This window comes from Hyperolius riggenbachi, chromosome 2 (assembly GCF_040937935.1).
Source record: "Hyperolius riggenbachi isolate aHypRig1 chromosome 2, aHypRig1.pri, whole genome shotgun sequence".
NCBI classification, from domain to species: domain Eukaryota; kingdom Metazoa; phylum Chordata; class Amphibia; order Anura; family Hyperoliidae; genus Hyperolius; species Hyperolius riggenbachi.
This window is the reverse complement of record NC_090647.1, coordinates 458,589,930-458,606,314: the sequence shown is the minus strand read 5'-3', so window position 1 is coordinate 458,606,314 and position 16,385 is coordinate 458,589,930. Positions and strand designations below refer to the sequence as shown.

The 16,385-nt window shown below is 45.1% G+C and overlaps 1 protein-coding gene across 1 annotated transcript in view; it reads left to right on the top strand.

Moving 5' to 3' along the window:
- Positions 1-4,667: 4,667 nt before the first annotated feature.
- Positions 4,668-16,385, top strand: part of SMTNL2 (smoothelin like 2) — a 163,285-nt gene continuing 151,567 nt past the window's right edge. The window contains exon 1 of the mRNA XM_068270102.1: positions 4,668-5,387. Coding sequence (XP_068126203.1) covers positions 5,049-5,387 — 339 coding nt within the window. The 5' untranslated portion in view covers positions 4,668-5,048. The remainder of the gene's footprint in view (positions 5,388-16,385) is intronic.

The following is a 16,385-nucleotide window of genomic DNA, read 5'->3' as shown; positions in this document are numbered from 1 at the left end:
ATAACATTTCTCCATAGGCATAATGATACAGAAGTCATAGATTTTCCAACAATCTTCCCGATAACCGGCGATTTTTTGAGCGACAAGCAGCCGTTTCCATGTTCTCGCGACTGTAACTGTTCCTGTTGGGGTTAATAGATCACTGGCTAATTCTATCAAGTCAATGAATAATGGAGGATGGGAACTGACATGTTTATGGAAAGCATAAGGCAATAGGACATTTTCAATACTGCTTATGGCCCCTTTCACACTGGCGCATTGCGTTACCCTGTTTTTCTGCAGGGTAAGGCTATGGGGCATTTCATACCTGCGCAGTGCGATGTGCCGAAAGCCTCCAGTTTCATGCGCGGGCAACGCAAGAGCAGCAGCGCATTGTGGCCAGCATGTGCAGGGACATGCAGTAAACCAGAAGTCATGTAAATCTATGGTGACGCATATTTTTTAAAATTGTGTGGCATTTGCGTTGTGGCGCGCAGGCGCAGAAGGGTATTTTTTCAATACACTTCCACGCAATTCTTATTTTGGCCACAGGAAGTGAGCGCTAGAGAGCCTCGCTTCCTGCTTGACCTGAAACCAGAATGGAGATTACTGCGCACTAATCTCCAGAGGCTTTATTTGGTGTTATGGTGCGAACAGCCGATCGCACCACACTAAAACAGCAGGTTAACAGTGTGAAACCGGCCTAAAGTGAACCCGAGGTGAAAATAAACTGATGAGATAAACAATGATATTTATCCTCCTACTCCTAAAAATGACTTTTTAAAGTATCCCAGGGTTTTTCTTTTATATTTTAACATTTACAAAGTAGGTTGGATGTTTTACTGTCTCAAATCAGTGGCAGTCTATTAAGTGTCCCAGAGTTAGAAAAGTGTCAATAGTTCAATTATCTTATATCTCCCTGCCCTCAGAACTTGTATTCTGTCAGGAAAACTTTTATGGCTGTAATTTGCTTATCAGTGATGTTTACTATATTCCTGATAAGACAGAAGCTGTCACTTCCATGCCTAGACATTAACTCTTTCAGGCAGCAAAGTAAAACAGCCTGGTTATTAATATGGACTAGTTGAAAAACAAAAAACACAGGGACACCAGGAGCCCAGTATCGCGTAATAAAGTCACTTAAAATGGCCGACGTATAAAAGTAATACTTACAATTGTGGGTTGCCTGTGAGAGCAACCACCTTCAGTGCATGTGGAGAAGTACCGTCTCCTCTCGGCCTTTTTGGTCGCCGCTCCTGAAAAAAACGCTCTATGGCTATCATTCATAAAGCATTTCCGCATGCGGAAATGCTTAAAACAGCTGACTTTACCGACCACTTAGCAAAGTCAGCATTCATAAAGGCTCTTTCCGCATGAAAAAATGACACTACCGAGCAGTGATAAATCACCGCCTTGTGCGGTGATTATCGGAACAAATGTAGCAAAATGTTAATTCATAAAGATCACCGCAAGCGGTGTGAGGTCGGGAAGTACCGCTCCCTCTGATGTGGCGATACCAATGTAAGTGAATGGAGACACACAGACCTCCTAGGCAGCTGCATCAGAGCGGAACACGGAGAAATGTATCAACTCGGCAGCTTCCGTGTCTCCGCAAGCCTACTGCCTGCCTACCGCCAGCCTAGTTCGGGGAATCTCCGCACTGCTACCGCACATGGATACTTTTTTATGAATGCCCACCCAGAAGTCTAAAACACCGCCAGCGGTGTTTTCCCGCATTGATTCCCCTTACCGACAGCTCCTTTATAAATGATAGCCTATGTGTCCTAAGAGACGCTACCCCTGGCAGGTGCACTAGGGTTGATAGTCAGTAGATCAAATGGTAGAAGGAGCCCATATAGTATATATCAGTCTAACAAGTAATATCTAAAGGTAAGAATGTAAGTTCTTACCTGTTATGAAGAATCAAGACAGGTAAAATGTAACAATAATTTATTTAGCACCTAGACTACCTGTTACACTTGTTATTTACTGTATTACCAGCGGAGCACATTGGATTTTTTTTTTTGGGGGGGGGGCATGGGGGAAGGTATGACAGGCATTACTTACCTTTGAGAAGGCCCCCATCTGTATGGGCTCCTCCACCTTCTCCCACAGGTGCCACAGTTTGAAGTGCCCACATCGGTGTCACTCATTCCCAGCCGCTGCAATACATGCAGAGAGATGTGGTCCTTTGATATCAGTACATCTCCTGGGCAGATTACTCACAATGATGGACTACATCTCCCAGCATGCAGTGCTGCAGTCAGGAATGCGCAACACCGCTGTGGGAGCTTTAAACTGCAGCACCAGTGGATCTCCCTGGATATGATGGAGGAGTGCATACAGATGAGGGTCTATGGGCAGCCCCCCATGGCCAACTCTTCTAACAAACCACCCTTTGGGTGGGTGGGGGGGTCAGAGCAGGAAATATGGGCAACCAGTGGCCAATGGGGGTTTTAGGGTAGGCATCATGAAGCAGAGGGTTAAGAATCGGGGGGAGAGGGGGGAAGGGAAGGTTCTGTGTGAGAGTAGGGTTAGGTTAAGTTGTATTATTATTCATATACCGCCGACATATTCTGCAGCGCTGTACAGAGTTTATTGTCTTATCACTTAAAGAGAGTCTGAAGCCATATTAAAAATGGCTTTTAGCTTATATTCAGCAGGGGCATGTTTGCCCCTGCTAAAACGCCGACATCCAGCGGCATAACGAGGGGTCTTTACCCCCCAAATCCCCCCTGCAAAATCCACGACCAAATTGGTTGTGGATTTTGCTGCCCCTGTGCACGTCCATGTGAGGCAGAGCTATGAGCTGCAGCCCTGCCTCCCACGAGGAAGACTGAGAGGGACGGGGGAGAGGCGGAGATCCGCCGCTGATAGACGCGTGAGGCAGGGCTGCAGCTCATAGCCCTGCCTCACACGGAAGCGCTCCCCGGAGGTAGCAGGGTGGATTTAAAGGGTAAAGACCCCTCGTTATGCCGCGGGATAGCGCGTTTTAGAAGGGGCAAACATGCCCCTGCTGAATATAAGGTAAAAAGCCATTTTTAATCTGGCTTCAGACTCTCTTTACTGTCCCTCAGAGAGGCTCACAATCTAATCCATACCATAGTCATATGTCTATGTATGTATGTATCGTGAAGTGTACTTATCATAGTCTAGGGACAATTTAGGGGGAAGTCAATTAACGTATCTGTTTTTGGGATGTGGGAGGAAACCCGAGTGCCCGGAGGAAACCCACACAGACACAGGGAGAACATACAAACTCCTTGCAGATATTATCCTGACTGGGATTCGAACCAGGAATACAGCGCTGCAAGGCAAGAGCGCTAACCACTATGCCACCGGGCTGCCTCCTGTAGTAAAATATCATATATATATATATATATATATATATATATATATATATATATATATATATTTTTTTTTTATTATTATACTACAATAATTACACTAGTTACACGTTAAAAATTAAGCATATCTGTAGATATTAATAATACATTTATTAACAAAAACTGGCACCCATTTTTCCTGGTGCCCCTATTTTATGCACACCTCAAGGGGGTTTGTTGTATATATTTTGTGGAAAAAAAGGTGCTTAGTTGCCTTTAAAGGGGAACTGAAGATATAGGTATATGGAGGCTGTCATGTTTATTTCCTTTTAAGCAATACCAGTTGCCTGGCTGCCCTGCTGATCCTCTGCCTCTAATACTATTAACCATAGCCCCTGAACAAGCATTCAGCAGATCAGGTGTTTCAGTTGTTCAGACTTTAAAGTCAGATCTGACAAGACTAGCTGCATGCTTGTTTCTGGTTTTATTCAGATACTACTGCAGAGAAATAGACCAGCAGGGCTGCCAGGCAACTGGTATTGATTAAAAGGAAATAAACATGACAGCCTCCATATAGCTCTCTCTTCAGTTCCCCTTTAATGAGGTTTGAATTAAATATTATCCCCAAGGAATAGGCTGTGAAGACTGAGGCTATTTTGGCATTATCTACAAATTCAGAGAGGAGCAGCAAGAGATAGCGGAAAGATAAAATCTGCCAGTCATTCAGCCTGACCATCCCATAAAATGAGGACATAGCAGGTGCACGGCCAGGAACACTAGGTACAAGCGCGTCATCTGTGCGGAAGCGATAATAAAAATCCAAATCAACAGATTGTTTTTGACTCTGTACAGATGAAGTCACTTCTAAAATACATGACTGGTACACTTCCTTCACCTATGGAGGCTGAGTAAATTATTGAGTAATTATTAACTTTTATTATTGTAGTTCCAATTACAAAGACAGGAGTCACAGCAGCTAAGTTAATGAGTGATGACTACACAGGTCTACTGTAAAGGTTTGTGCAAATAATCATCAGTATTACACGTTCTTTTATTATGTCTGCTACTGATAACCACATCAGTATTTGCACCTATAGGATCGGTGTATTCCTGCACCTAAATACTAGTCATAGGCCTTGCATAATAAGTCAGGGAAGTTATCTGCCACAACCAGCCCTGTGTCTCCCTCTACTCGTCGCTGTCACCTCACCCCCTCCTCTTATTCTCGGTTGGAGATAGATAAAGAGCCTGTTTATTTTGGCACAGCGTGGTAACAGAGGAGAAAGGCGAGGACTCCCCCCCCCACCCGTCTCCTGCGTCCCTCCCCCGCCTGAGCATCTCCTTCCAGCTGCCTGAGAATAGGGGGGAGCAGGAGGGGCGCCCAAGCTGACACTGTGCTCACTACTGCAGCGTGCAGATCTGGACACACACATGATCCAGGTGACAGATCATTGGACTCATCTGCAGCAGCTAACCCTACTCTGATAGCTGAGCATCGAACTGTCCTGATCCCCACTGCATGGTATTGCTGCCCACATCTGATCCTGCTGCACCTGCACACCTAGCACAGCGGAAGTGACCTGTACAATCTCTGCTGCTGGACAAGGCACTGTCATTCATACAAGCGGGGCGCACGATGTTTGGGCACTGCTATCTGCTGCTGCTGTAGAAGTTGCGCCCACGTGCCGATCGCTCCCCGCATCTGTCAGCGCAGCCCTCCGCGGCGGCGGCAGCAGCAGCAGCATGGATCCCGGCGTGGAAGTGTCCGTGTGGCCGTCCGTCAGCTGCAGGAGCCTCCCGGAGCACGACAAGGAGTGCCCGCTGCGAGGCACCGTGCAGGGATTACAAGCCGAGATGCAGGAGTTCAGGCGCGGGGTGGAGCGGCAGCTGGAGGATGTGCTGCGCCTGGCGGGACCGCTCTCCAGATCTGTCACCGACCTGCAGTGCGAGAACCGGCGGCTGCGGGAGCAGGTGGAGAAGCTCAGCCGCCAGGTGGAGGTACTGAGCCGGGCTGCGGGGCTGGAGGGACAGAGCAGGTTCGCCAGCCATGCGCTGCTCTCCCTCTCCGGCAAAGCGACACAGGTCAGTCTCCTCTGCTACTGTGCATGCTGCTCACTCTGCTGGAGAACACAAGGGATCCAGCACGCCTGGCCTGCATTTATTCTAAGCCCATGCTATTGTAGAGATAATCAGCGAGGTGCTCATTTTACAATTTAATTTGCAGTGTTGTTGCAAATTGCATGCAGCTTAGAAATAAGACAACTAATGCTTCATACACACTTGAGATAAAAGTCTTTGGAAAAGGCAAGATCACAGACCAATTTTACCCCCTTCCATGTAGTATAAGAGCCATACTCTACACAGTCTATTCTATGGAGCTGCACTCCCCATCAAATAAAATCTTTGCAAGATGCTGCACAAAAAGATGCCCGTACACACTTAAAGAGAACCCGAGGTGGCTTTGTATAACGTTAGTGGGGCACAGAGGCTGGTTGGGCACACTAACACCAGCCTCTGTTGCCCCATGGTGTGTGTCAAAGACCCCCCTGCTCGCCGCTATCCTTCCCGCAGTGCTGGCGACACGCAGCGCGTCGCCAGCACAATGTTTACTCTAGCGCTGTCTGTCAGCGCCGCTCCCCCGCCTCCTCCGCATCGCCGCTACCCGCCCTCGTCCCTTCCCTCCAATCAGCGTGAGGGAAGGGACGAGGGCGGGTAGCGGCGATGCGGAGGAGGCGGCGGAGCGGCGCTGACAGACAGCGCTAGGGTAAACATTGTGCTGGCGACACGCTGCGTGTCGCCAGCATTGCGGGGGTATAGCGGCGAGCAGGGGGGTCTTTGACACACACCATGGGGCAACAGAGGCTGGTGTTAGTGTGCCCAACCAGCCTCTGTGCCCCACTAACGTTATACAAAGCCACCTCGGGTTCTCTTTAAAAGATCATTATCTGCAAAAGATCTGTTCCTGCAAAAGATCCATTCCTGCAAAATGCATTCATAGTTTATGATATCTGCAGATCCTCATACACACCTTGTTTAACAGACAATCATCTGCAGATCAGATCCACCAGGATGGATTTTCAGATCTGCAGATGATTGCCAGATATGCAGATGAAGTCTGTTAAACAAGGTGTGTATGATGATCTGCAGATCTCAGACTATGAATGCATTTTGCAGGAATGGATCTTTTGCAGGAACAGATCTTTTGCAGATAATGATCTTTTGAGTGTGTATGGGCATTTTTGTGTGCAGCATCTTGCAAAGATTTTATCTGATGGGGAGTGCAGCTCCATAGAATAGACTGTGTAGAGTATGGCTCTCATACTATATGGAAGGGGGTAAAATTGGTCTGTGATCTTGCCTGTTCCAAAGACTTTTATCTCAAGTGTGTATGAAGCATTAGGCCCCCTTCAGATGGGCAGCACTGCCTGTCAGTTTCTGTCCTGCATTGGCCAGGCGCTTGCTTGCGTTCGGTACCGGTGCTTGGACAGGTGCCCTCCCCCCACGGAGTCACATCTGAGTGCAGCTGTGCTGAAACGGGATGTCACCGTCCTCTGCCGCCGGATAACGCCACCATGTGTCAACGCTTGACGCGCAGTGTTACAGCCGCTGCTATTAGACTGCATTTAAATTGCACCCGAATTGCACTGGCGGGCAGCAGACAGGATGCTGAACTGCTCGGCAAGCCCACAGTTCAGCCTCCCATCTGAAAGAGGCCTCAGAGCCAGTTCACAACACCCATAAAAACGGTAAATTTAGCAGACCTGATCTCAGGCCTGGAACCCACTGCAAAACGCTATCGCTAATCGCAATTGCTAGCGTTTTGTATGTGCAGTTTAGAAGCGATTTCATGAGTGTTTTAGGGAGCGATCTTTAAAAAGTGTAATCAATTTGCCAGCGGTTGTGTAGCGATTAGTGTTTTAAAGTCTGATTGGTCCTTTCAGTTAATTTTAATTTTGTTACTGTGTACAGTAACTTTAAAACGCTAGCAAAATCGCACCGTGCAGGTTTTGATGAGCGATTACATACTTTAAGCGCAAACGCTAACAAAATGCTGCATGTCCTGCGCTTGCGATTTTGCTAATCGCAATCTCTGTGGAATTTGCACCATCCATTTACATTGGCAGAGCATTTAGGGAAATCGCCAGCAATTTATCACACTCCCTAAACGCTCAAAAAATCGCTCTAGTGGGTTCCAGTCCTAAGGCCCGGTGCACACCAAAACCCGCTAGCAGATCCGCAAAATGCTAGCAGATTTTGAAACGCTTTTTCTTATTTTTCTGTAGTGTTTCAGCTAGCATTTTGCGGTTTTGTGAAGCGTTTTTGGTGTAGTAGATTTCATATATTGTTACAGTAAAGCTTTTACTGAACAGCTTCTGTAACAAAAACGCCTGCAAAACCGCTCTGAACTGCCGTTTTTCAGAGCGGTTTGCCTTTTTCCTATACTTAACATTGAGGCAGAAACGCATCCACAATCCAAAAAATGCCTCACCCCGGGAGTATGCGTTTCAGCAAAACGCCTCCCGCTCTGGTGTGACCCACCCCATTGAGATACATTGACCAAGCGTATCCGCAGCCGCAAGCGGCTGCAGAAAAAGCCGCTTGGTGTGCACCAGCCCTAAAGCCTCATCTACACGCGTAGATGAGGCGGCGATCCGGCGGCTCGATTAGCCGCCGGATCGTGTCCGACGGCTCGATTAGCCGTCGGATCGTGTCTTCCGCGGCCCCGCTCGCGCTGGATTCGATACCCGCTCGTCCCCGCGCCGCTTATCTTCCGTTCGATTCCCTGCCATTGTCCCCTCGCGGGGAGCGAGCAGGGAATCGGCGGTGGGGAGATCCGTCCTGTCAATCACGCATCAGCGGCTCGATTGATAAGGAACATTGCCGCCGCATCTACGCGTGTAGATGCGGCTTTACAGATCGTATGTTAATGAAAAGGATCTGTTTGCATTGGTTTGTTTTTAACAGATCCTTTAGCCCCGTTCCGCCAGTTTGTGGAAGGAGTGATTTTTCCAGGTCAACAGACTTGTCGCCTTCACTACGCACAAATACATAGATTAATTTTTGATCCGTGCAATGTGAGCTGGCCTTAGTACAGGAGCTGCATGCAGTTTGCAAAAAATAAAATGCAATAAACATGGAAAGTTAGCATCTTTTTGATCATTAATAATTTCAAGTTTATGGCTACGTTCACAGTGGGATGTTGCTGATCTGCGTTATAAACTCTTATAATGCAGCTTAGCACACTGCAATGATAAGCCTATGGGATGGTCATAGTGCAACGTTAGCGTGTGTAGCGTTATGGTAACGCACTGCTGCAGTGCGTTACCTCTATACGCACACGTTACCAGGTACAGGAAAGCATTGATTTCATTGCCTGTATGCTTTACTGTACCTACTGTATGCAACGGTAATGCAGCATTAATGTCCTTTCCCACCTTTTTCGCATTGTAATGCTGCGTTGCCACTTTAACTTCGAATCACAGCGCATCGTCTCACTGTGAACCTAGCCGAACAGTTTTCATTAACCTGCATTCAATCAAAGACAATTGTTCATATCATGCAGTAAAACACTTGCAAAGAATCGTCTGCAGTTCCAGCACGCGCAAGCGCGATTCATCCCTGACTATGCAAATAGCAGTTGCCTGGAAGCAGACATTTGAAAGTCTATCACTATATTTTAATGATGATATTAAAATCCACCCTAAAAGTAATGTTTGATTGCACAGATACAGGAAGTTGCTGGGGACAATTCGATTGAAGAATCGCTGATTAAGTTCTTAGCAACTGTCTAACTTGGCAAATTTTAGGATCATTGGAGTCAGTATGGTTGAGGTGACCCTGTGAGAAAGCCCATAGGAAAATTCTGCTGATGTGATTGGGTGGACAGCACTGTCTGTCTCAAATGGCTAGGTTTCAGATAAATTGTAGTAATAATACGACCACACTATTCGGCCAATTATTAGAACACTTAAAATTGTAGATGGTGCTGTGATTGGAGAACTGTTCTCTATGTACTTTCTTGCATGCTCACCTCAACCACACTAGCTCTGTATTATTTTGACTAGAGAGAAGTTTGTATGGTCAACGAGATGCAAATAATTTGGCATTAGTCTAGCTTAGGGGACCCAGCAGAAAACCTCACAGGCAAATTCTGCTAATGTGATTAGGTGGACAGCACCCTCTAGAACAGCTAGGTTTCCAATAGGTTGTAGTAAACCACATCCACACTATTTGGCCAATTACAATGCTTTGTGCTGTAAGAGGGTACTGTGATTGAAGAACTGTTCCCCACGAGGTTTCCTGTTGGGTCCCCTAAAGTAGCTGATGCAGAAGTATACAAATTTGTACACAAACTCATGTAGCCTGAAAACAGACCAATTAAATTTCACATTAGCTTCATTAAATTGGTCTATTTTCCAACATATGTAAAACATACAATATATTTTTTGTTTAAAAAAAACAACCAAATATAACCCATTCCTCTGTGCCTTCATGGAGATAAATTGGGCTCTATTTACAAAACTTCTCATAAATGACTTATCACCGTTTTAAAGGGAACCTTAAGGCTGCATTTCCACTTGTCCGGTGCGAATCGCAGCGGTAAAAATTTGCATGCGGATGCGAATTTCGCATGCGGATCTATGCGAATCTTCATGCGAATTCGCATAGACCCGCGATGTATGCGAATTTAACCATGGCAGTGCTGGTGTGCTTTTCCATTGTTTCTATGCGAATTCGCATGAAAATTCGCATGAAAAATTTGCATACCCAAAACTCATGCGAATTTCCTATTAAATACATTGTATGTGATTCGCATAGCGGTATGCGGTATGCGAATTCTGATGGCTCTGCCATGCAAATTTTTTTCTGCACAGAAAAATGCAAAGGAATCCTGACAAGTGGAAACAGTCCCATTCACTTGTATTGCTATGCGAATTTGCATGCGAAAAACGCATGCGAATTCGCGATAGTGGAAATGAGCCCTTACTGAGAGGAATATGGATGTTTCCTGTTAAACAATATCAGTTGCCTGGCAGTCCAGCTGATCTCTGTGGCTGCAATAGTGACTGAATCACACCCTGAAACAAGCATGCAGCTAATCCAGTCTGACTTCAGTCAGAGCACCTGTGGCTAAAAGTATTAGAGACACAGGATCAGCAGGCGATTCAGGCAATTGGTATTATTTTAAAAGGAAAAATACATATCCTTCTCAGTTTAGGTTCCCTTTAATAAAAATAACTATTCAGCACACACACAAGCAAAATAATCACTCTAAGTTATTCCTGATTAACTTCATTTCAATATTACTTTGCTTACCTTAAAGGGATCCTTAACCTCCCCGGCGTTCAATTTTCCCAGGATTTCTTTGCAAAAAGTGATAAAATTTATTTTTAAAACTTTTTTTTTCCCTGTAACTTGCCAAAATGTGTCAAGCAAGGGTCTAGTATACAGTGCAGGAGAGTATTGATGTGTATGCACGTTTATACTGTTCATAACATGTTTTTATGGATGGACATTTCTGTCCATACCGCTGGGGAGGTTAACTGTAACAAAATAAGAGTTTCACTTACCTGGGGCTTTGACCAGCCCCCTGCAACCGCCCTGTGCCTGCGGCGTGAAGAATCGGTCCTCCGTTCCCCCGCCGCAGCTAAGTTTCGGTTTTGCTGACTGATCAGTCCGTGGTCCACTGCGCCTGCGCACTTATCCTGGTACGCATACACGTCATCAAACGCGTCCTGCACAGGCGCAGTATAGATAGAACTGTTTACTGTGTGACAATGACATGTATACGTACTAGGATATGTGTTCCAAGGGCTGCGCAGGCACAGTGGCCCACAGTAGACAAAACCAAAAGTTAGCTGCGATGAGGGAACGGAGGATCGGTTCTTCACGCCGCGGGCACAGGGTGGCTGCGGGGGGCTGGTTGAAGCCCCAGGTAAGTGCAACTCTTTTATTTGGTTGCAGTTAAAAGTTCCCTTTAATTATATAATATTATGTTTTTGCTATTTGGTAGTTTCAAAAAGTAACAGATAAGGTGGAAAAGCTTTGTGAATCATGCCCATTATGTGCATTTTACATGTGTTTTTGAAAACTATACAGCAAGTTATGCATTTTCAAAAACTTACACTGTAAAATGCACGTGTGTTTCTACATGCGGCCCATAGACTTTCATTAGCGGCAGAAGTGCTAGCATTTTCCACTACACTAGTGATTCTGCCTAGTATGTCCCTAGCCTCAGAGGCAGAGGATCAGCAGGACAGCCAGTCAATCTGTATTTTTTTAATAAGGAAATAAATGTGTTATGCTGGGTACACACAATGCAATTTCCTGCCTAATCTGTGGGAATCGGGCGATTATTTCTGACATGTCCGATTGGCTCCCCAACGATTTTGCGCACCTAGCGTTGGAAATCGATCGTTTTATCAATCGGTTGCACTTTGGGCATGTAAACACGATGCAACTTCCCCTCGATCGGGTGGGAAATTGCATTGTGTGTATCCAGCATCAACCTCCAAATGTCTCTCACCTCGGGTTTCCTTTAGGCCTCTTTCACAGTGCAACGTTAACCACTTCCCAACTGAGGGGTTTTACCCCTTCAGCATCCGAGCAATTTTCTCCTTTCAGCGCTCCTTACATTCATTCGCCTATAACTTTATCATTACTTATCGCAATGAAATTAACTATATCTTGTTTTTTTCGCCACCAATTAGGCTTTCTTTAGGTGGGACATTATGCCAAGAATAATTTTATTCTAAATCTGTTTTAATGGGAAAATAGGAAAACATATGGGAAAAAAAACATTATTTTTCAGTTTTCGGCCATTATAGTTTTTAAATAATGCATGCTACTGTAATTAAAACCCATGAAATGTATTTGCCCTTTTGTCCCGGTTATAAAACCATTTAAATTATGTCCCTATCACAATGTTTGGCGCCAATATTTTATTTGGAAATAAAGGTGCATTTTTTTCAGTTTTGCGTCCATCCCTAATTACAAGCCCATAGTTTATAAAGTAACAGTGTTGTACCCTCCTGATATAAATATTTAAAAAGTTCAGTCCCTAAGGTAACTATTTATGTATTTTTTTTAATTGTACATTTTTTATTTTTTTTTTAATTACAAAAAAAAAAAAAATGGGGAGTGTGGGAGGTAATGAGTTAATTTTTTTGTATAAGTAATGTATGTGTGTGTGAAAAATAGTTTAGGGTGTAGTTTACTATTTGGCCACAAGATGGCAACAGTTTAATGCGACCTCCAAGGAAGTACAAAGAGGCTGGTATTTTTTTTTTTTTTTTACAATGATCGAGCTGCTTAGCGAAAGCAGCAGATCATTGCGGGGGCAGAGATCAACGAACGGGAATGTATTTTCCCGTTCATTGATCTCCGGGCGAGCGGGCAGCGGCGTGCACGATCGCGGGAGTGCGAGCGGGAGAGCGGACATCGGCGGTAGCGGCGGTAGCGGCGGGGGGTGCGTATATCTACGCTCCGGGCGGGGAAGTGAAGTCCAAAGGAGCGTAGATATACTGTACTGCGGCGGGGAACCAGTTAAAGTCGCACGTTAGAAAATGTTCCAACGCAGACTAACGCACAGCAATACAAAGTCTGTGCGACATTCACAGTGCACACGTTGCGTTATGTGTAACGTGTAGCAATATTTAGAATGTGCTGCATGCTGTGTGTTTAGCAATACATTTGCTGCGTTGTGTGTTGCACATGCTCAGTAATGTTTGTTTTTTTTTAAATGTAACGCATGCGCCGTTTTTGTTCCATCACTGTGCGACAAAAACGGTGCACCAAATGCGCACACGTAAGTGTCTTCCCTGCCTAAGGTGTGCATGTACGCTAGACGGAACGCTAATGAGAATTGAGCATGTGGAATACTTGATCTTTAACCACTTCAGTACCAGCGGTATAAAAAACGGGATCTAACGAAGTCATGCTGCACGGACCGCTGATCGCACTGCCCTCCTGTTGCTGAAACTCCCCAGCAGGACGAGTGGGCTGTAGCTGTAGGAGAGCGGCATGATCAGCGGTAGCGGAGGATCCATGCTGTGCGCTAATTGAAATCTACGTCTTGGCAGGGATAACAGCTGCCAAACTGGGTGTAGATTTTAATTAGCGGGTTGAAGTGAACCCGAGGTGAAAATAAATATAATTGTTTATCTCATCAGTTTATCTTCCTACTTCTAAAAATGACTTTTATAAATATAAATACACATTTACAAAGTTGGTTGAGGCTAGGTTCACAGTGGGACATTGCATTGTGATGCGATGTTAAAGTCGCAACGCAACATTACGCTGCACCAAAAAAGTCGCAACACACCTTAACGCTGTGTTACTGTCACATACAGTAGATACAGTGGAGCATACAGGCAATGAAAAGTATGCTTCCTTGTATCTGTTAACGTCTGCGGTTATAGGTAATGCAATGCGTTGCAATAAACACAACATTTACAATGTGACTTTAAGGTCGCACTGTGAACGTCACATAGGGTTAACATTGCAGTGTGGTAACCTGCGTTATGACACGCAGGACAATAACGTCCCACTGTGAACCTAGCCTGAATGTTTTGCTGTCTCTAATCGGTGGCAGCCTATTAAGTGTCCCAGAGTTAGAAAAAGGTCAAAAGTTCATGTATTTTTTATCTCCCTGCCCTCAGAAGTTGTATTCTGCCAGGAAAACTTTTATGGCTTTAATTTGCTTATCAGTGAGGTATACTATATTCCTGACAAGGTACCAACAAGAGAGAAGCTGTCACTTCTATGCCTAGAAATTAACTCTTTCAGGCAGCAAAATCAAACAAGTAAAACAGCCTGGTTATTATTACACAGTAGCAGCTTTGTGGATGCTGGTTATATACATTTTGTACTGTACATACACATGTTTATCTCATCATGTCACATGTCACCCCAGGTTAGCAACAGTGACTTCCGCTAATCAATTTGATGGATTCATCTTTTGCTCAGGAGAAAGCAGAATTACTGTGTGGGGCACTGGATTGTTACACAGGGCTAATTAGATTTAGAATACCTAATGAATAATTACAGAGCAGTGGAGTTGGAGTCAGTCGAGGAGTTGGGGCAATTTTGGGTACCTGGAGTCGGAGTCAGTTTCATAAACTGAGGAGTCGGATGATTTTTGTACCAAATCAACAGCCCTGCTAAAGTTGGAGCCATTTTGGGTACCTGCAGTCGGTGGTTTCATAAACTGAGGAGTCTGTGTTGGAGTCGGATGATTTTTGTACCGACTCTACAGCCATGAATAAATCTGCCAGGCATGGATCTTTAACCTGAATCTGACTAGACCTGTACAAAGATCTGGTTTAGCCCAGGGTAGTTGTACACATGTGTACTGTGTACACTCAGCAAGAAGTGCCCTCCTGAATTTCACTCCACTTCTAATCACTAGAGATGGGCTGAATATTTGACTTTAGATAATTTTCTTGCTCTGCAGGATACAGGATTCCTGTGGGCAGGACTCTGCACAGGGCTAATCAGGAAACCTATCCATGAATTACCTGACAGCTGATTAATCAGTAAAGTTGACAGGTAGCATTTAATAACCTTCCAAATTGGATTAGTCCCTTGCAAAGATCCTATTCAGCCCAGGGGAGTTCACGCTTATTGAAGGACAAGGGAAACTGCCTGATTGATGTGACATTCACTGCTAAATAGATTTAGGGAATGTCAAACAATGTACATGGATCAGCAGTGACTAGAAAGCATCAGCGAATTGCACACTTTCCTTACTTGATGCTAATTTTGTTGCAGCTTGTATGCAGCTTAAAACTGGACCAATCCCTATCGGCAGCACTAAGTTCGATTGGTCCATTTTTAAGCTACATACAAATTGCAACGAAACCTGTAATAAAGGACATCTGAGGTGAAAAATCGTCATTAAAATTGGGATGCACTTGCATTCACTAAAGTTTTCCCTGCTGTATAGTGTTTGTTTGGCCACTTGATCCTCCGTTCAGCCAGGGTTCCTCCCTTCCTAGACCCCGATTATTATTAGTCACAACTTTTACCTGCAATTTATGTGTGCCGCGCATGCACAGCAGCAGCTTTGTGGATGCTCTTTCCACGGGCCATCAGCGCTCCTGGAGCTCTTCTTTCCCTACAGAGTGTCCGCAAAGCTGCTACTGTGCATGTGGGGCGAAAATAAGTTCCGGCTCAAAGGTCATGACTAATATTAGAGGATGCTGTATAGCGGGGAAACATCAGTGAATGTAAGTGCATCTTGATTTTATTGACGATTTTTGATCTCAGATGTCCTTTAACATGGAAAAAATACTACCTCTTTGATCATTTCTAGTGCTGCCTTCTGAATGGTATAAATGTAAAATAGTAGTTTTCCCACTCTATACTAAAGCTACGTACACACATACGACAACGATCGTTCGTTGTGAACGACGAACGACCTTTTAATTGACGAAAGAACGACCTAAGTAAAGTTAGTTTTTAAAAGTGTGTAACGTCCTGATTGTTAGAACGAACGTTTCATCACGTAAAGCAACTATTGCGTTTGCGCATAAAAATGAAAAGTTCCATGGAGAAATAGCGAAATGCGCATGTCAAGCCTAGTACGAACGACCGTTTTCCAACGATGTACTACTTTTGCAAACGATCGTCGTGAGTAAAAATCCGCCGAGCTAGATTGTTTACTTTTACCAATCTAGCTCGTCCGTCGTTAGACTTAAAGAGACTCTGAAGCGAGAATAAATCTCGCTTCAGAGCTCATAGTTAGCAGGGGCATGCGTGCCCCTGCTAAAACGCCGCTATCCCGCGGCTAAACGGGGGTCCCTTCACCCCCAAACCTCCCCCCCCCCCCCTGCAAAATCAACGACCAACTTGGTCGTAAATTTTGCTCTTCCTGGAGGCAGGGCTAACGGCTGCAGCCCTGCCTGCGCATCGCCGCCTCTCCCCCACCCCTCTGAGGCCTGGGGCACACCAGAAGAGTTTTTCTGAGCGTTTTGAGTTTTTAAATCTGCTGCTAATGTTATCCTATGTGTCTGTGCACACTGGAGCAATGAGGTTTTGTAAAAAAAACCCATAGCATTACATTGGGAAGAGCTTTTA